Raw genomic sequence first — 20751 nt, forward strand, 5'->3', positions numbered from 1 at the left:
ATAAACATATTCTCTTAGTTTCTCCCTAAGCAGGTTATTTATCAAATACAGAAATAGCATGATGTTTTATTTTGCTAATTTCTGAAAAAAATAAATGTTGTTTTAGGCTAGAACGCTGATATATTAGGGGTAGAAACCAAGTTACATATACAATAATTAGATCAACTAACTACTCAAATATTTTTATGTAGCAGCTAAAATGTATTTTACCTAATCCGAGAAATATCATTGAAATTTTGGCGTTCGGATGAGTCAGGGAAGTTTTGGTGGAAAACGAAAGAAAAACACATACGTATTTTCGATGTTGCTAAATCCTGAGAGGTACACTTGTTTATGCTCTTTACCATTAGACGCATATTTGTGTTTTTCTTGGTTACACAAATATGATGCCCTTGTTTAATCTAAGTACAGTGGTTCTAAGGAAATCGTTAATTCAGATGTAACTTGGATTAAGATAATTCTATTGAAAAATGTGATAGCTGTGACAATATGGTAATTGTGATTCATACTGAAATGATGGCAGTTTAATAGATAAAATAATACCTTAAGTATTATTTACATCAGCAAAAACATTCAGACAAAAGGGGGAAAAGGGTGAAAAGCCTGCGAAACTCCTAATTCAGAAGTCAAGTTTCTGGTGCCCATACTGCCCCTGCCCCCGTCAGGCTCCCATCAGCTCTGCTGAAGGAGACCAGGGATTAGCATTGCTTCCTCCGAACTGACTGTAATGCCATCTCGACACCAGCTACAATCGTGACTTTTCGTGAATCAGCCAGTCTGATGAACAGTCCTGACAAGCAGAATGCGCACACCTTGTCAGTGCCCTAATGATAGTTTCATGGCACTTTCCTCTGTGGAGCTCAAAGCGCCAACAGTCATCAAACACTTGCTCCTCATTGCATCCGCGTAAGATGCGTGCAAAATTGCACATTCCTCTTTTACTCGTGGGGGACTCGGACCCATGACATGCAGCCTTACCATAGCCACCCGGAGTCCTCAGTACCTCCTGTCTCTGGCTCCTGGCACTCTGTGCTTTATCCTGCTGTGACCACCGCTCTTTTCCACAGTGCACTGTCTCTGTGGGTACCAACAGGCATGACACATTCGGTCTGCTTTAAATTCTGATGCTAATATGCTCACCAAGAGTTTCACCATATTTCTTCTGAACTCTCCCCTTTTTCTTCAGGACGAGCTTGGTGAAACAAATTGAATTCAATTTCCGATCACAAGCCATCACCTCTCCCAGAGCCACGGTGTCAAAAGAACAAGAGAAGTTTGGGAAAGTACCATTCGATTATGCCAGTTTCGATGCCCAGGTTTTTGGCAAACGCCCTCTCGTACAAACAGGTCAAGGACGAAAAACGCCACCATTTCCTGAATGTAAGCTTCAAATCCTAATCCTTATTCCAGAACCAGCACCTTGCCTGAGTGTGTTGGGGGGGGGGGGTGTACTCAAATGTAGAATATTGCTCAGTGTCGCTCAGTGTTCTGATTTTGCATGAGGTTGCACTGAATGTGGTGAATAGTTAATGGACTAATTATTTTACAAACATTGTGCCATTGCTGAATCGAAATACAGTAATTTCCTAAAGACATATTTAGTTCACATTTAGGTGGGATTGGGATTAATATATTGAAACTGTAATAATCATCACAATTTTGGTTCATACTGAAATGATGGAAATTTAATACATAAAATGTTGAAATACTACTTCAAATGGTACTTAAATCTGCAAGAGGAATTAGTCCGAAAGTGAGAGAAGAAGTGAAAAGTCTGAGAAGCTCACGGTTCAGAAATCAAGATTTTACTAGAGAGCAATATGGTAACCGCGCATTTAAGAATGACTATAGAGTCACTTAAAGTGTGTTAATACTCCAATGGCGTCACATCCATGTAGAAGATCAGAGCTCAAAGATGCTGTGATATATACAACTTGCGTGTTCTTACTAACACATTTCTTCAAGTGTTTTAGAGTCTTTGAATATTCTAATGAAAACGTAAGAGAGTGAGCGTTGGGAGAAACCCAGGCATGATTTCTTTGTCGTGGTAACAGTCATAAGGAAAGAAGTGAAGTGATTCCCCAGTTTGAGTTCTCCATAGACCATGGATTAGTTACAACATACACATCCATGGAATCTCTTCGATCTACCTAGTTACCTAGACTGAGTGCTCTTAGGACACATACTATGCACTTCATTCTGTGGTGTTGGTCACTTCCTTCCAAGAACTGGCATGTTATATAAAACCTAGCAGTGATAAACAGACTTGAAAGGAACTGGCCCATCGAGAGCAAGTACATTCCACTCCAAAAGGTATTTTATCTATTCTTACCCAAAATAGGCCCAGCCAACATAAATAACACTGACAATAATCCTGTTAGATCCAGGAAAAAATTCGTTTGCACCTACACATACACACGCAATGTTCTCTATTATAAAAATGCAAACTATACCCACATGCGTGCACATACACATAGATGTTTGATTCGGATGAAGCTGGTTAAGGGCGTTCTATACACTTACGCAACACAGATGTTGGTTTAAAAATGCAAACCATTCAGTGACATTCCTACGTTTTTACAACCATAGGAACAACATTTGCTAATGCTTTCAATTACTTCATGAAAAATAATGATCAAATATTTAGAATAAGCAACATTTACAGCAAAATAAATAAGTACTTCTCTGTTATCCCACTTAAATCTTGGGTGTTTCTCCCATGACCTTGAGTGATGTTTACAAACACCCAGAGTGAAGGGAAATACGGTTAGTTTTCTCTCTCAGTAATGCCTTGGTGCCACAGCAGAAACATAAAACAGAAACTCAGCCTTGGTAACTGAATTGCCTTTCTGCTCACCCTGAGAACATTTTCTCTGTCCTTTACTTATCGTGCTCTACCGAAATATGCAAAATGCCAGCTCATTAAAGACACTGCCGTGTATGTAGTCCCATGTAGTTGGACGTGAGGAGCAACTTCTGCTGCTTTAAGCACAAAACAAACCTGAATGTCAAATAATAGAAATGCAATTCGATGTCTAAATATAAACGGTTACTATGAAAACAAATGTCGAAAGGGTACACTTCTTTCTCTACAGGAATCACTGGTCCTCACACATACACGGTTCACAGATGTACGAGTCTTAAGCTCCCGTAGTCTCTGATGGGTTTTGCTAATGTGGTTTTTAATCTACAATTTTTGCCACAAATGCTTCCAGTGCACCTGCCCCATCACATGAATTACAGAGTTGTTACCATCAGACGTGTAAAGACGAAAAATGTCAAGAGAATAGACCTTCTTCCCCAGCAATCACAATGTTTAGTCTGGGAGACTTCTGCGAAAACCGATCTGAATCCCCTTTGTTTGATGTACCAGTAGACAATGGATCGTGTTTTTTTAAAGTCTGTTCTTAACATATTTCAGTGCAAGAAGTTGTATCTTTAAAACAAATCTATTTAATGACGAAAACCACGTCCGTGCAATTGCTAATCAAATCTCTCTTCAACAGCAAAGCATTTTTCAAATCCAGGGAAATTTCCTAATCGACTGCCTAGTGCGGGCGCCCACACACAGAGCCCTTGTCGTGCCAGCTCTTACGGCTACGGTCAATGTAGTGAAGACACCCACATAGCAGCAACTGCTGCCATCCTGAACCTTTCCACCCGCTGCAGGGAAACTGCAGACATCCTCTCCAACAAACCACAGAGTCTGCATGCCAAGGTAGGCCAGTCCAAGAGCCCGGAGGGTGGGCCAGCGACTGAACCGTGAGAATAAACTGCCTTTCGTGTTCCTAACCACATTCACTGCCACGCCGCTCCCCCACCCCTAAAGCACATCCCTTCCCCGTCCTAGGAAGAGGGCCTGAGCGTAGTGGCTTCGGGGAGGGGTGAAAGAGTGTTGTTCTTGAAGGTGGTACCCCGGAGTCTGGGGAGACGTGCGTTGCGGAGATTTGTAGATTTCAGACCTGGCTTTGTGTTGGGGACTTTGTAGATTTCAGACGTACCTTTGTGTTGGGCGCACAGGAGAGAGGCTTGCCGTTAAAACCAGTGTGAACAACGGAAGCTTTCTGCTGTGAAAGATGGTAGGGAATGTCGGGGTACACAGGGACTTGTGAAACAGTTGCAAAATTGACCCGTGCGATTTGGTGATGGTCCGCATTACTACTGTGTGATGGAAGGTAGTCTCAGTTGCTATGGTATTCTCAAAGGACACATAGTAAAACCTGGATACACTAAGTTAACATGAGATGGTTTGGGAGGTGGGGGGCACTTGAGAACTCGGGGCGTTCAAATCCAAAATCAAATTCTGCGAACTTTCTGAAGATGCCACATTTCTGAAGCCCATGAAATTAACCACGTCTCTCCACTAATCTCTCCCTCTAACAACGAGAAGTAGACATCCATGTTTAGGATACCTTGATGGCAACAAAAAACAAAGATGTCCCAGTTCTTGCCTTTTGAAGAGGAGGGGTTTCTCACGCTCCAGGGTAGCCAGCGAGCCTCAGAGCCCCAGAGGGACTAGAGGAGCTTCTCCGCAGGCCGTCAGCTGGAGCCTGTAACTCCTATCTACGCAAAGGGCTCAGTTAAAAGAAATGCTTTTCCTCCTTAGATGGCTGAAGCCAGCTGAAGCAAAGTGCCCAGGCTTATCTGGAGAAGAGATTTTACCCTTGCTTTAAGTGGGAGATCTCCTGGGTTAAACTCTAACCCCGAAACTCAGGCGATTAGCGTGGATGGCTCTCTTTTTCCCTGTAAGCTCAACCCCATCCCTGGTGTGGTCAGCTGCTCACCTAAGCCTGCCAGGCCTTCAGGAGAGCAGGGAACGTGGTGCCATCGAGCATTTGACAGAAGAATCAGAATTAGCTTCTGGACAAATCTGAGCCAAGTAAACCCCAGGAAGAGTTGGTGGCCAAAAACCACTCAAAAACAATTTTTAAACAAATGAGGTTCTTAAACAAAGAAAAACGCATCCTCTGAAAATGGTAAAGAAAATACCGAGCTATCCGAATTCAAAAGGATTCAGGTCAGAAATTATTTATACAAACGAATTATTATTTAGGGTGCTCTCAGGGCTACTTTAGTTAATTTTTATTCATTTTTTAAAACCTGAGTAAATTTCTCCTTTTGCAAAGGGATGTTCTAACACGCAGCTAGTTGGAGAAAGCCTGAAATATCTATCGTCTTAGGCTTTATAGTATTTGTTGTTAAGGCTGTCCTTTGAGAATAATGATTAATGCTACCTAAATTACTTGAGCAAAGGGCTGCAGAATGAAGGCTTTCCATCTGCGTGTGTAGATATTTTGTTGTTGTTTTTTGGAATTCCGCCTTTAACCTTTATATTCTCCACGTTCTGTTAGTTGCTGGGGCCAGATAAGGAATCAAACAAAGATAACCGAAATCTGAGAGTTTTTTTTTTTTTTTTTTCTTATTGCTATACGTGTTTTGTTCTTTTCTTGAATACTTTCTGGTCAGAAGCGTGACTGTTAAATTGGCGCATTCCAAAAATCCAAATAAGTGGCTTCTGCATCTGTTCTTACACCCCTGTCGGGAGCACTGTGTGCGCCAGGGTTATTCTGCGGAGCGGATGCCCCCGCCCGGGCTGACAGGACGCACTGTGTGTCCCAGCCCCCAGACAGCCAAGCAAGTCTTACCCGCAGAAGCCAAACCACTGATGTATGATGAGGAAGAGGAGACACAGAGTGCAACAAGCGACTTTCAGGCGGACTTTATTCCACTCGCAGTTCAAAAAGCCGTTTTCCTACAGCGGTGGTGAAAACAGGATAAATAGGTCCCCCCTACGGCGTCACTACGGGCGAATCCCTCTTCCAGGCACACGTTCGCACACGACTGCAACGTCTTGCAGAGCTCTCTCCTAGCTGGACCCTGTGCTCCAGATATAAAAGAGGACCTCATAAATCCCTGACGCATAGCAACAACAACAAAAATAATGATCGTAGCAAAACAATGAGAAAAGGCCAAAGCAATTAACCCCGCCAAGTGGCCTCTGATCCAAGAGTGCCCAGCGCAAGCTAGTTCTACTCAGTGTTACAGTTTGCTCCGTGCCCTTTACCTAATCTAGGATTCACTATATATGAACAGTCCTCCCCTCCATGTTGAATGCTAGCCGGATTCTCTATCCACTGTGATTTGATTTTTCCTCCGTGGTGGTTCCCGTGCTTATTTCTGCTAACCCAAACCCGCAGATCTCTTGAGCTCCTTGTTTGGTTGGGAGGATGTAGAGATATACAGATGTGCCCTCCTCTCTCTTATAGCTGAGCAGAGGAGCGTTTTTTGATGTACTAGAGAGATACTTTGGCAGCTGGACTCTTAGCCGTACCCACGAAACGGTCTACGAGGGTTCGACTGGCCAGCTGCGTGTTAAATCCTGCCACAGACCCTGCCTTCAGGGAGCTTATGGGCAAGGCAGAAAGAAAGAAAGAGTTGTCCCAGGTGGGGAGGCAGGTTTCCAGAGATGACATTTCTAGTGTTAAGGGGAGGCAAGAGTGGCTTTTATGAGAACTTGGCTGAGGGCAGACCGCTCACTTCCTTGATGGAATGGGCTTCTCTGACGTTGCCTGAAGAGCCCAGTCGAAGAACAAATTAGAGACCACGCTGTCACGTGTGGAGGCCACCTTTTTAAATTCAAGCCAAACGGGGCGCCTGGGTGGCGCAGTCGGTTAAGCGTCCGACTTCAGCCAGGTCACGATCTCGCGGTCCGGGAGTTCGAGCCCCGCGTCGGGCTCTGGGCTGATGGCTCGGAGCCTGGAGCCTGTTTCCGATTCTGTGTCTCCCTCTCTCTCTGCCCCTCCCCCGTTCATGCTCTGTCTCTCTCTGTCCCAAAAATAAATAAACGTTGAAAAAAAAAAAAATTTTTAAATCAAGCCAAAGGACACTGACCTTGAAATTGCCTTCCTGCCCACTTGTTGGGGGCACATACAGGTTTTCTTTGTGCCACGTGTAAGCTCACGACTGCCTCCGAGTTCAGTGGCAGGTTCATGGTTTCGTGCGAAATCCCTGCTCTCGTAGAAAACAAAGGGAGCAGAGACCGTTCAGAGAGTCAACGCAACTGTGAGTTCCTGCAGAGTCTAGAAGCAGTGAAGGGACAACGCGGATACTCTACGTCGTTCTTCTGAAGCCGCGCGGCCCCAAGCCGCGGTCTACCCGACGCCAAGACGCTTCCCTCAGGGACCCTTTCCCCACACCGCGTTGAGAAAAATCAGTGCTAACATTGCCCATCACTGTCCCACTGAGTCCATTATAACTTGAAAGCAGAGGTTAGGAGGAATTGTGTATTTGTTAAAAGACAATCCGGCACGTTCCCAGCACATGTACACCACCCACATCACCTGTATGTTGTTTTAAATGTCTCTCTAAGGCATCAAGTCAGAAGAAGAAGTCAGTGGTACCCATAGTAGTGGGTATTGTATCGTTGGTATAATGTCCTTCGTCTTAATAATAGGAGTTTGTAAAACGGGCATGGGCCACAACCTCAAACACTCCCTCTTTGGTCCCACGGCCGTCGCTGCCATTAGGGGCCCCGCATTAGCAGAAAGGGGCAGCAGGTGCAGAGCAAGCCCGGGTTGGCTGAGTTCGCCGAGCGCTTTCCTCTGGCCCCTGAGCGCACGGGCCAGTGCTTGTTGGAGACCCTCCCCGCGGCCGGCCTTCCCCCCGCCCTCAGCAGCAGAGGTAGGAACACGCACACGGTCTATCTTTATCCCGATCGCTTCTGCTTGCCAAGCATTCTGTTGTTTGTTTTGGTGTTTTCCCCACCTGTTTAGACGAAGTGGCATATGCACAGTATGCCTTAAAAGAAAACAAAAAACTGACACTCGGTTGAAACGCTTAAAGTTCAAAATCTGTTTTGTGCTTGAATAAGGCCGAGAAACAACATGATAGCACTTCACCATTCTTGCTGCCCGGTATCGGAAATCGCCTGATGGCTCTTGGGATGCTTAGAATCCAAAAGCAGCCTTTTTCAGTAACTTGAGTATCGTGTCAGATTGTATCACGTATTTTCAGTGAAATGTTTCAAGAGACGTGGGTCACAGATCACAAGGAACCAACTGATATGTGTGATTACATTTAATAATTCTCTCCTTGCCCCTGAGTGCAGTAGCAGTGGGATGTCTCTTTCGGCATCGAAAACCCAATCAAATTGTTATTATTATTAGCTGTCATTTATTGAACACCTACTATGTGCCGGGCACTGTAAATAAGCACTTTGCCTGTGTTAATTCTTTTTTTTTTCATTTTTTAATAAACATTAATAAACATTCATTTAATGTTTACTTAATTTAATAAAATTTAATAAACATTCATTTTTGAGAGAGAGACAGAACGTGAGCGGGGAGAGAGAGCGGGCAGAGAGAGAGTGGGCAGAGAGAGAGCGGGCAGAGAGAGAGGGAGACACAAACTCTGAAGCAGGTCCCAGGCTTTGAGCTGTCAGCGCAGAGCCCCCCACGGGGCTCGAACTCACAGACCATGAGATCATGACCTGAGGTGAAGTCGGGCGCTTAACCGACTGAGCCACCCAGGCGCCCCGCCTATGTTAATTCTTTTTAATCCTTCTAGAGACTCTGTAAAGAAGATATCATCCCACTTAGCAGATGAAGAAATAGTAATAATTTTCTCTTATTAATTGGAACTAAAATTTTAATTCATACCTGTCCAATTTCTTACGCTCTTGAAGTTCTTATCATTATCTTATCATTATCATTATCATTATCTTATTATGTGTTATGTAGACTGTTGTCCAACTTAAGAATCTTCACTGACTTTGGTTCTGAGTCTCAGACAATGACTTTCGGGAAATGGTTAGAAGTTTTATTTTAATTTCATACCTTATGTCAGACACGGATTTCTCCCCTGAATTCCGTCATTCTATTTATATTGAGCACACTTCATAAGCTAATACTCTGAACTTAATAGTTTTGATGCTCAGGTACTATATAGTAATATATATTATATATATATTTTTTATTATTAATACCCTGCCTGCTTTGACAACATCAGATAGCTTTCAATACAGAAAAGATCCTCTCCAAACAAAGCACCTGGCAGTAAAAGTGGAAGAACATGAGCCAGAAGGTGAAAGTCGGGGGCTAATCGCGGCAGCAGCCTAAGCGGAGGGACGCTTAATGTCTGCACTCCTGTTAGCCAAGTCAAAAAGGGAAAGACGGCCTATCCTGTGTTCATGGAAACCTTGTCGAATAAGGAAAACAAGGCTGTCCTGTTATATCTGTGTTTTGAGAGTCAGAACATTTAAGATAAAGTTCTCTTTTTGCTTTTACTTCATCGCCATCTTTGAATGTATACTTTTTCATTATTAAAACAATATAACACTGCCATTTGCCTGGATAATATTGGAGGCTTGCTTTAAGACTACCTTCTAAATCCAAGCACAGCAATTTCTGTGTTTTCCCTTTTGTTCTTCAGAAAACAAATGTCTACCCTTTCCCCCCTGGTTGTAAGCATAATAGGGATTCGGGGTTGTTTCCTGCTTTCCGTGATAGACATCTTTTCCTGAATGCAACAGAAGCCTCATCAATATCATTTTACTGGTTGCATAATGTGCCATTAAATAGATGCAGCATAATTTCATTAATCATTTCGCTGTTGGTGGACATCCGAATCACCTCTTATTCTATAATACCAATAAGGATTTTAACGAATAATTATTTCAACTTTCAGTTGAATAATAACTTATATCTATTAAATTACCTTTCCTGACAATCTCCTCTATGCATGACACACACTTCTGGAAGGCAGGAACAGTATTTTTCCAATCTTCTCTTCCCAAATACGGATTCTCAATAATGTAATTAATAAATACATCCTGCGTGGCACCTGTACCTCAAAAGTGGCTGAAAGTGATGGTCCTTGGTGTTGCTCCTAAGTTGGAGAGTGCATGGATAGTATTAGACCGACGTCTACCCTCCAAAAAACCTTTAAATTTAAATTGATATGATTAAAATAAGGGTCTGGAATGGCACTTTTGAGAAATGAGAATATGAGAAGGTGGCGGTGGGAGTCCACATCGCGGCCTCTCCCACCACCCCCTCCTTTTCGCGCTTCCTTTTGGAGGTTCAGGCACAGACAGAAGTGGTGTCTATTGATACGGCTGTGAATAAAAATCCATGCAGTAAACGTGTGATCCACCCATCTATGGGCAGAAAGGGACCCTTCTCTGGTACTGTGTGTAATTGTTGAATGCATCTGTGCGCTCACTTAAAGCCCATCTGTACCCTGCTACCCAAACGTGCTTTCTCCCTGTCAAGTCAGGTGCTCAGAGCAGCCGGCTGGGGCGCGGGATGTACAAGAGTGCCTCTTTTAAACATTAGGAGTGATTTTTTCCCCCCAATCAGCTCATTATTACTCAAGATGTAGAATCATAACAACTCTGAGAATCTCTAATTTTTTATTTACTATTTGGATTTTCTTCTGTAAAAACTAAAAAATATATATCAGTGTTGTCTTGGAATAGTTGATATTTTTTTCAGGGAGATCGAATCTGCACTATTTATGGGTTTTGCACTATAAAACTCTGCAGCCCAGTCACATGGCTTCTTTTTCCTAAGCCATCTGTCACAGAGGTCTGGAATTTTATGTGAATGTTGGTTGTGCAGTCTTAACCCAAGTTTTTTATTTTTTTAATGAAAAATGTCAGCAACTACAATATTTAGCATTTTACTTCACATTGGCCATTAAACTTGATTACTATAGCTCCGTTTCATTGCTATAGTTACATATCAGCTATGATGCCAAGAATTATTTCGATGGGCTCACGGCAGAATACATTGTTAGATCCCGGAGAAAGCACGTGGCACGGATATGGTTAATATCTTGGATTTTTGTAACTAAGGTTTATTAATGCTGGTATAAAAACGTATTTGATATTATACAGATGGCATAAGATGTTGTGGTTACTAAGTTATTATCCCGGATAAGCTGCACTGTCAAATTCAGGGCTTAAAACTATCACAGGAGATTAAACTATTTACTAAAAAGGACAGAAAGATATAGCCAAAGCATCTTAGCACAAACATATTAGAAGTATATTTACCTCCCGCAAATTTAATAAAGCATATCTACCTCATGGGCTGAGAGGTGGAAAATAGGAACTTTGCAGGTGAAACAAGCGAACAGAAGAGGGGTTTTATTTTCTGATCAGGTGCAAGCAGCGAGCCTTTGGAGGCGGCTACCTTGGCCCACCCTTCAGTGGCAACTGTTGGGGGGCGGGGGAGGCAGAGTGTAAATGGGGAGTTAAAATAAATCCCCCGGGAAGTAACTGGCTACCATATGTGTTAGGGATCTTGCTAACGTATTCAAAGAGACCTCCTGCTTTGCCAGCCAAAAGGAAAAAAAAAAGCGGAGACATTGTCCAAGATTTAATTGTGAATTGGTAGATGATAGTGAAAATACCCGAGAGGTATTTATCTGGCCCAGTTAGGAAAGAGCCCAGCACGCTGTCCCGCGTTCTGAGTTACTGGATGGCAGTGACCACAGTTGACGAGAGCACAGAGGCCGTCCTTAGGAATGCATCATTTGGACGATCCGGAGCACCTGAGCAGTTGTTGGGCCTTGAACCTTAAAAAACAACAACAACGAAAACATAGCCAGAGGTATCCCAAGGAGAAAGGCTGTGAGGTATCGTGAGTTTTAGTTTCATACTAAGTTTCTGGAAAATAATCATCTTTATTGTGCAGTTTCACTGTATAATTTACTCCCAAGCAGTCCCGATGGCAACTGCTACCTACCGCCCCCCCCCCCCAATCAACAACGGTTTGCCCTATCTGGCCTCCCACCCCCGCCCCCACAACGTAACAAAGCTTTTCTGGTTTCAGTCACCCAGGGTAAAAGGTCACGTTCCTATGAATCTAATATTTCAATAAAAATTCTCTTGCAGCTGGTTATTTTTGCATTTATTTGTGTTAGGTTAATACTGTGATGGGGGGCGAGCTGGGAAGGAGTGCTGTGCCTTTTTATAAACTCAAGTGTTAATGCTATAAATGATGAATTGAGAGTGATAATTCTGCAAGCCAGGAAAGGAGATTTAAAGCTAAACTTCAAAAAAATACATAAAACAGGGTTAGCCAATACATTTAGCGTTTGGAACATCTTATTTATATTAGGCTCTACTTTGTTTAAACCCAGAAACACGAAGCTCGCTAATGGCACTGCTCTTAAAAGTCTGCCTAAGAATTGAACATTAACCAAAGCAAATCAGAAAGCTAGATTTTAAATCAGATATACTTACATAAAAGCTTGCATTTAAAATGATCCCTTAAAAGCCCCACATGGCTAGCTGTAACTGCAAACTGCTTAAATGTTTTTCTGTTTCCTATTGTATACCAGGGAGCCGAGATAGAAGTGGATGAAAATGGCACATTGGACTTAAGCCTGAAAAAAAATCGAATCCTGGACAAAGCTGCACCCCTAACTTCCTCTAACACTTCTATTCCAACTCCTTCCTCTTCCCCATTCAAAACAAGCAGCATTTTGGTCAATGCAGCCTTCTATCAGGCTCTCTGTGATCAAGAGGGCTGGGACACTCCTATCAACTATAGCAAAACTCATGGGAAGACAGAGGAGGAGAAAGAGGTATTGTTTCAATATGTCAATCACTAAGTTTAAGACACAGCATGATTGGACAGTATTCTTAGCTTTTTTTTCCTCCTGAATTATTTTTCGTATTCCTGTGTAGACAATACATAATTCTGTACCTTGTTTCAGACTCTGGTAAAGTGGTGATCTTAAAATTTCATCGGAAATTGAGAAACGTATCCAACTTTTCCTGTCACTTACCTAAAATGACGTCGCCATAGTACATCGTATCCCCATTTGGGCTGCAATTGTGTGCACTGAATGAGAGATTATATTATTCATCCCTTCAGAATACAGAGGCCTGTAAGGTGCCATATATAACCCAGCACTGAAATGCCAACGTACTCGTTCTTTCTGAATCAGAGGGTAGAAGATGAAGTCAAATCAGGGATAAGTAAGAATCAGGGATAAGTGTCAGATTCATTCCCTTGGTTTCATGAAGGAACTATTAGGATATCTACATATAGAGCCATTGGCCGAGGTATGTGGATCATGAACGTTGGGCGTCTAGATTGTATCGATCCCAAAGTCAAGGAGATGCATCTGTGTATTTGGTTCTCTTTGGAGTGGTTTCACCCTTGAAAGCCAGATGTTGTCACTGTGCAGGATTCATCAAGCCTTCATCTCCGTAGTTTGAGCCACCTGGCTTAGTCTGATTAGTCCTGACTTAGAGTCATTCAAAAGAATTCATGGCCAGAAACCTCCACTGTTTAGACTATATCATTACAAATGGGACCCTGTTACAGGAGTGGTTCATTTTGCTTTGCTGTCAGGAAACTTGTTGATGCTTGCTGGTTGATACATTCAAAGAACTAAAATAGCTACTGTCTTTGGAAGTGTCCATCACCTTTTTGAGCTTTTTGAAGTTCAGAAAGTTTTGGGGGAAATACTAATTTGATTTTTAACATCTGAGAGCTTAAGTTGACGTAAAGAAGCAAAAATGTGACATAGTGATCACAAGATTGGGTTGTTTCTGCAATTCTCCTTCCTTCCTTCCTTCTTCCCTCCCTTCTTCCTTCTTTCTTTCTTCCTCCCTCCCTCCTTCCTTCTTTCTTTTCTTCCTTTATCCCTTCCTTCCCCCCTCCCTTCTTCCTTTTTTCTTTCCTTCCTTCTTTCTTCCCTCCCTTCCTTCTTCCTTCTTTCTTTCCTTCATTGATCCCTTCCTTCCTTCCTCCCTCCCTTCTTCCTTCCTCCCTCCCTTCTTCCTTTTTTCTTTCCTTCTTTCCTCCCTTCCTTCCTTCTTTCTTTCCTTCCTTCATCCCTTCCTTTCCTCTTCCCTCCCTTCTTCCTTCTTTCTTTCCTTTCAAGATTGTTGATTCAGTCCCCCTCTGTAGTAGCCAGCTGTAGAGAACGGGCCTACCCTCCCAAACTGCTCAATCACCAGCTAGTCCAAGAGCTGAGAAGACCACGGCTCATCCCACTCTACACCACCAAAAGGAAGCCGAATCCTAGTCAGAAGATCTATTGTTGAGAGTTTGGTAAAAAGTCTTATGTCACATGAAGTATGGTATTTACAAAGTAAGCATAACTGTGCCGTATTCTTGGATGGATCCCATGAGGACAACACCCACCTTGTTTGGGAGTATCTCCATGTCATGTGCAGGGTGGGATGTAGACTTTCTGTCCCCACCCTTGTGACTGTGCTATAAATGGACCATGGTCAACAGTCACCAGAAATCTTCCCTCTGGTGTCAGACATACTGATTCAGTCTTGAGTAGTAATGAAGAAAATTTGTGTCAAGTGGGTTCTTGTTTTCCTTTAGGGTCTCTTGTATTGTTTGATCTTGGTTATAATTTTTGGCATCAGCAACAATGTCAACATTGCATTCACATTCTGAGACACGCCTCCCATTTGGGGGTCTAGTAAGTGCCTGAGGAACCCTCCTTGGTTATTCGTCTTATCAGCCAGAAAATGAGGTCTCATAATACATATTTTATCTTTATTTCCAATCTCATTTATCTATGTAATTCCAAAAAAAATCTGGATTTACCCTGGAGATTCAACTAGAGTATGTTCTTATCTAATGCTTATATATCTGTGACAGTGTTTTGTTTCCCAGCAAAATCGTGGAGAAAATGGATTTGGTTAGATTAGATTTCTGCTCTTTTCAGAAAGGCTAGCTTACTTCAGGTCTGACAGTAGAGACTTTTACTGCTACTGTTTACAACCTAAGCATTCTGAAATCTGGAATCCAGAAGCTGTGTGGAAATTCAGTGTCACTAAGAATAACAAAAGAGGACGTTGAAGATGCTAAGTGAGTTCTCGAAGTCAAAGTGCTTGCCCTAGGTTTGAGTTGACAATATTTTTTAAGCTTAATATTTATTGTCACAGTTATTTGACCATGAGCAATTCATTGCTTGGGGAAACTATACCTGATGGGGACACACACACACACACACACACACACACACACAAAAGTGTTTCTAAAGCACTGTGACTCCCTAAGACAATTTCTCAGCCCTTGTTCTTTGTGCCTCCTTCTGCGCCAAGGTAATCTACAAATAGACAATGTTTTTCTCCCTGTTCTGAATCTTGTAAATGAAAACTGTGATACTTGATAGTTACTATTTTGAAAAAATAGATTGTATTCATTGTCCTCGTTGTGAAAGTAGCAGAGGGACACCGTAAGGATAAAGATAAGGGATCTTTAGACACAGTGTCTCATCATCCTAACAATCCTGAAAAGCAGGATTATGGTCAGAGTTTTTGGAGGAGAAAATTGAGACTCGAGGAGGTAAAGTTGTTTGTCCTTGGTCATACAGAAATTAAGAAATGGGCCTGGGATCTCCTAAAATGAAGAAAGAGGAGAAGGGTGAAAATAAAGAGAAGGAAAAGATTAAAAAAGCACATCAAGTAATGGTGACAGCCGGGAAATATTGAGAAATTAGAAAGGAAAGGGAAGAAGAGAACAACGAAGAAACGGTACTTGGCGAGGTGTGGCCAAGGCAACAGTGGACCAAGCCCCCCTTGACCCTGATCTACAGGACGTGACCACACTTTTCCAGTGAGCCCAATGGGATGCTGTGCTCCGCCCAGGCCATAAGCTGTGAAGGGTGGTCGGGTCCGCTCTGACACCCCCGTCCTGCCCGTTCCCACCTCCACCGCCTCCCCGCGCCCTGCCACACAGGACACTCACACACGTACACGCACACACAACCAGAAACAGAGCGATTATTTCTAATTCATTGTTATCTAGTTCATATGCACAACAGTTGCTTAATTTTGGTGGTAATTTTCAGAAAATATTGTCTGTCTCTCTCAGTGAAATAGCCTGTCCAGATGCCCCCTGCAAAAAAAAATCCTGAATCTGGAAAAAACTCAAAATATCTCGAAAGGAAAGTGCGGAGAAATAACTAGGGCTGTCAGTTGCATTCAACTGTCAGTTCTCCAAAGATTTCAGGGCTTAAAATGTTAAAAGTGCCAGATGCTATTATCTGTTATTCATGTTACCATTATGTTCTGGCCTTTACTGAAATCAATATAAACTTCCATCTGTACGTTAAAGGAATTTCATTGCACCCATATACTCTCTAAATGCAATGCATATATACCGCATTCTCTCTTACATGTCCAGAGGATAAAATTATTATTTTTAAAATTATAGTTGAAATTTTGAAAAAAATTCTTCCAAATGATGTTGACTTATTTTTTACTGGGTGCTGTTTAAAATTTTTTCTAGTATAAAATGCTTGTGCAACAAAATTAGGAATTCTTTCAGTGATGGTTGTCTGTGTATATGCTCTCTGCAGGTTTCTAGGGGTAGGATGCTGAGTGAAGAAAAGGGAAAAAGACAGTTATTTCATAATGTAATTGCGTGCGTAAGAGTCCATAGTTTTCCTAAGAAGCTGCGAAATATTTAAAAGGTCATATCCAATAAAATTATCCTATTAAAACGTTACCACATGTTCCTATTCCAAATTAAATGCCATACATTCTGCAAGCATTATGTTTATATACATTTTAGTCACAATAATAGCATAAATTTTCATAAGTGATCATTTCTTTCAAAATCCCTTATTCTCTTGCCTCTCATAATGTATAGATTCCGCAGTTCAACAATAGCTTATAAACTTTATATGTTTTTATGTTCATCTATAAATGTACACGCCTTTAGGAATACTTTGCTCTTAATTTTATCATGAAGAAAATAATAAAAGGCTCTTTTTCATTTTATGCCATTTTTTAAAAAAATTCAGCACCTAGACAGAAAAACAAAGGCTGTTTCACACTGAGACAATATTGGATTCAGCATTTGTGTCTACTTTCAAAAAGCCAAGACATTTATAAATTATAGCAGAAAACACTCCCCGGGTGGACTCCAGATAGCCCCAAATGGTGGTATTACCAGGTTTAAGGTCTTATAATTAGGAGTTGCTTCATGTTAGGCATTTACACTGTAAAGCTTGAAAAAGATAAGCGCCATCCGTCTATTTTGCTGTAGATTCCATGGAAGGAGCATCAAAGTAGCATTTCTTTTTGTATCTTAGAAGGCAACTACTATCAGGCATCCATTTCTCTTTATTTCTAAACAGTGCATTATGATCTCCTACTATTTTCAAACATATATCCATTAAATACAGTGGAATACTTAGCACTATAAAGAATATACAGAAAGAAGTTGGACCAAACCAGGTTTTATTAATTTGGTCTGTGGATGGTGTTACTTGAGATGGTTTACCAATGTATTTACCGCTGTGTGGTTTTGTGGAAAACAGCCGAATTGTTATCCCAGTAATTAATGAAAATGATTACACGTGCCTTTATGACTGAGCTCAAGGTTTGAATTTTTCCTTGGTTGGGAAAACCCAGGGATTTTGTTTTTCCACTGATTTTGAGTGTAGACTCAGAATTATTAAAATGTATTATATATGTTTTATTATATATATTATATTTTGCCATCACATTTTTATATCCATTTGACTTAAATGAGATTTACCTTGAATAATTCAGAATAGTTTTCTCATTTTCAACAGATCGGTACTTTTGAGAATTAGAATAGTTTTCCATATTAGTTAATCTGATTTTAATATTAAATCCAGGAAGCATTATATTTACTGGATATAAGCTTAAGGATGAATGTAAGCTAATTATGTAATTGAGGAAAACCATCATTAGTTTTCTGTAAGATAATATATCAGACGGTATATAAATTATTTGAAAGGATTAATAAATCTTCCTTGTGAAATCAAGATCAGTATTAAGCTTAAAAGAAGGCCACAAAAATGAGGGGTAAGCCAGCAAGAAATTCCATCCAGTGAGTAAAAGCATTACAAGATACTAAGCAAAAGAGGTAACTTAAGAAAATAGGAAATGATGTGAGAATAAAAGCGATTATCCAGAAAGATCAAACCAAATGCCTACATATTGTGGACCAGTTATTACATCTTTAAACAATTTAAATGTTAACTTTTCGTATATCAGAAAGAACATTTTGTTAACCTAAATTTACTTATTCTTTTTCATTTAAAAATTTGTGGTTCACTTTTGCAATATTTCTTTTGTTTTACCAATGACTGCTGTGTATGTAAAGAACTATTTCTACATTCTCCAGGAAACATTCGTTATGCAATAAAATCAGAAACATATTCACTATATAGCTCAAGAAATGCCTCTGTAGTTATATTTGCCAAAATGTCCTCATGAATTATAATTTTCTTTTCTTCACCAAGGATAGAGGTCCATCCTAATCAGGATATCATTATACTTTATTAGCTCATTAATTTTGAGTACAAATCCAATGAGGAACTTCAGCTAAGTCATTAAGCTAAAACTCAAATTCCACCCTAATGACTCCATATACAGTTGTCTTTTCAGGTTCCCTAATGCCTTCTGTGCTTCTGTATTTTTTTTAATTTATTTTTTCCAGAAAGACCCTGCGAGCTCTCTAGAAAATTTAGAGGAAAAAAAGTTTCCTGGAGAGGCCTCCATACCAAGTCCTAAACCCAAGCTCCACGCGAGAGACCTCAAAAAAGAGCTCATTACGTAAGTCATCTTCAACGGCATATTCTGCGAGATTCTAGAACTAGGAGACTCAAGTTCATAATTTTGAGTGATCATATCCTGATTTGCGTAGCTGATTTTCGGAATGTTTTAGGACAATTTCAACCAGTCGATAGTTAAGTGTTCGATATGTACCGAAATTTCTGCTTAGAACTAAGAGAATTACAAAAATCAAAGTGTACATGACGAGACTTCATGCTAAGAAATGATTTAAAAACACAAAACCAATATAAAACAATTAGAAATGTGTACATTTTTTATTCTGTTTGGCTCATCAAAATCTTTCATTGTGCTTTGTTCTATTGTGTCTTTATCGTACCAGTTGCTAGTCTCATGGCCTTAGACAAAGTTTTTTAACTCATTTGAACCTCCAGTTTCTTAAATGTAAAACAGGGATATCAATAGTCATCTCATGAAATTGTTAAAATCTAATGAAATAATCTATAAGAATATATAAAATGCCTAGCGGGCAGAATGTTCTCATTTTGTGATCATTATTACTACCTGTGGCATAGACTAGGTCACAGTATTCTACGTAAGATTATTGCATTTCGTCCACTAAAGGCATAAATATTTTTTTAATGGGGAAGTACATTAATTCATGTTCCTATTGAAATTTTTTTGATAAATTAATCACATTTAATGAGAATTTAAACAATTATTGCATTGAAAATTTTAAAATATTACACCTGTGTTTGAAATACAGGCGGCAGCCATTTTCTCTTTGATTTTACAATAAATATTAAGTACCTGTCAGTAAATTAATGTTCCTTTCCATAACATAATTAACAGTATTGTTATCACACAGATGATACGAAAAACTTACTACCCGTCAGTCTAACCTCCCTCGCAGACTCACAGATTTTCCTGGGAGGCGGAGACCGGGGTGCCTGGGTGGCTTAGTCGGTTGACTCTCGATTTTGGCTCAGGTCATGATTCCAGGATCGTGGGATCAAGCCCTAAGTCACGTTTCATGCTGAGTGTGGAGCCTGCTTAAGATTGTCTCTGTCTCTCCTTCTGTCCCTTTGCCCTGATTATGCTCTCTCTCTAAAATTAAAAACAAAACAAAACAAAAACAAAGCAGAGTCCAGCTTTTTCTTTTTGAAGAGGAATTTTTACATTTAATTTGGGGATTCTGTTAGAAATCAATTACCATTTTCACCATGATGAGTGTAGTGATGCTCTACAGTCAGTGGTGATGATGGAGTGAAAGATCCAGAATCCATTCTTCTTTATTTTCTATTATTTTTATTATTTTTAAGTTTATTTATTTATTCTGAGAGAGAGAGAGAGCACAAGCAAGGGAAAGGCAGAGAGAGAGGGAGATAGAGAATCCCAAGCAGCCTCTGCACTGTTAGCGTGGAGCCCAACACGGAGCTCAATCCCACAAACTACGAGATCGTGACCTGAGCCAAATCAAGAGTTGGATGATTAACCACCTGAGCCCCCCGGGTGCCCCAGATCCAGAATCCATTCTTAAGAAGTCACATCTTTTTAGGACTACTTGGGTCTTGCTATTCTCTCTATGGCAGTGGAACAATTGTTAATTTATTCAGTAATAATTAAAAAAAAATTTTTTAATGTTTATTTTTGAGAGAGAGAGAGACAGAGCATGAGTGGGGAAGGGGCAGAGAGAGAGGGAGACACAGAATCCAAAGCAGGCTCCAGGCTCTGAGCTGTCGACACAGAGCCCGACACGGGGCTTGAACTCACGAGCGGTGAGATCGTGACCTGAGCTGAAGTCGGACACTTAACTGACTGAGCCACCCAGGCGCCCCTTCAGTAACAATTTTTCGCATGCCTACCATGTGTTAGTAGGCACATATAGATGCTGGGAATATAGGAGCAGACAAACTCTGCCCTTCCAGAAAGTGTCTCCAAGGAAATGAACGGGGTGTAGGGCTAGAGAATGTTGCTTCTGGGTGGGTTGAATGAGTTGAAGAAATGTTTATGTTTTGATCAGAGGTTCTTAATCTGACCCTACTGACCCCAGAAGATCCAAGGCAGTGCTTCAGGGAGTGTGTGAACCCGACAGCATTTCATGTAAATGATTTCTTGGGTAGGGGAGGTAATGGTTTCCATCACCCCTTTGAGAAAAGGGTTCTGTGACTCAGAAGAGTTTAAAGAGCACCAGCTAAGACTGCGGTAGAGGC

The 20751-nt window shown here is 41.0% G+C and overlaps 1 protein-coding gene across 1 annotated transcript in view; it reads left to right on the forward strand.

The window, feature by feature from the left end:
- The window catches only part of ST18 (ST18 C2H2C-type zinc finger transcription factor), a 73977-nt gene that overhangs the window by 24963 nt on the left and 28263 nt on the right, over positions 1-20751 (forward strand). Inside the window, exons 7-10 of the mRNA XM_032591892.1 lie at positions 1187-1380; positions 3507-3718; positions 12349-12594; positions 18465-18580. Coding sequence (XP_032447783.1) covers positions 1187-1380; positions 3507-3718; positions 12349-12594; positions 18465-18580 — 768 coding nt within the window. The remainder of the gene's footprint in view (positions 1-1186; positions 1381-3506; positions 3719-12348; positions 12595-18464; positions 18581-20751) is intronic.

The sequence above is a fragment of the Lynx canadensis genome, chromosome F2 (genome assembly GCF_007474595.2).
Source record: "Lynx canadensis isolate LIC74 chromosome F2, mLynCan4.pri.v2, whole genome shotgun sequence".
Taxonomy (NCBI): domain Eukaryota; kingdom Metazoa; phylum Chordata; class Mammalia; order Carnivora; family Felidae; genus Lynx; species Lynx canadensis.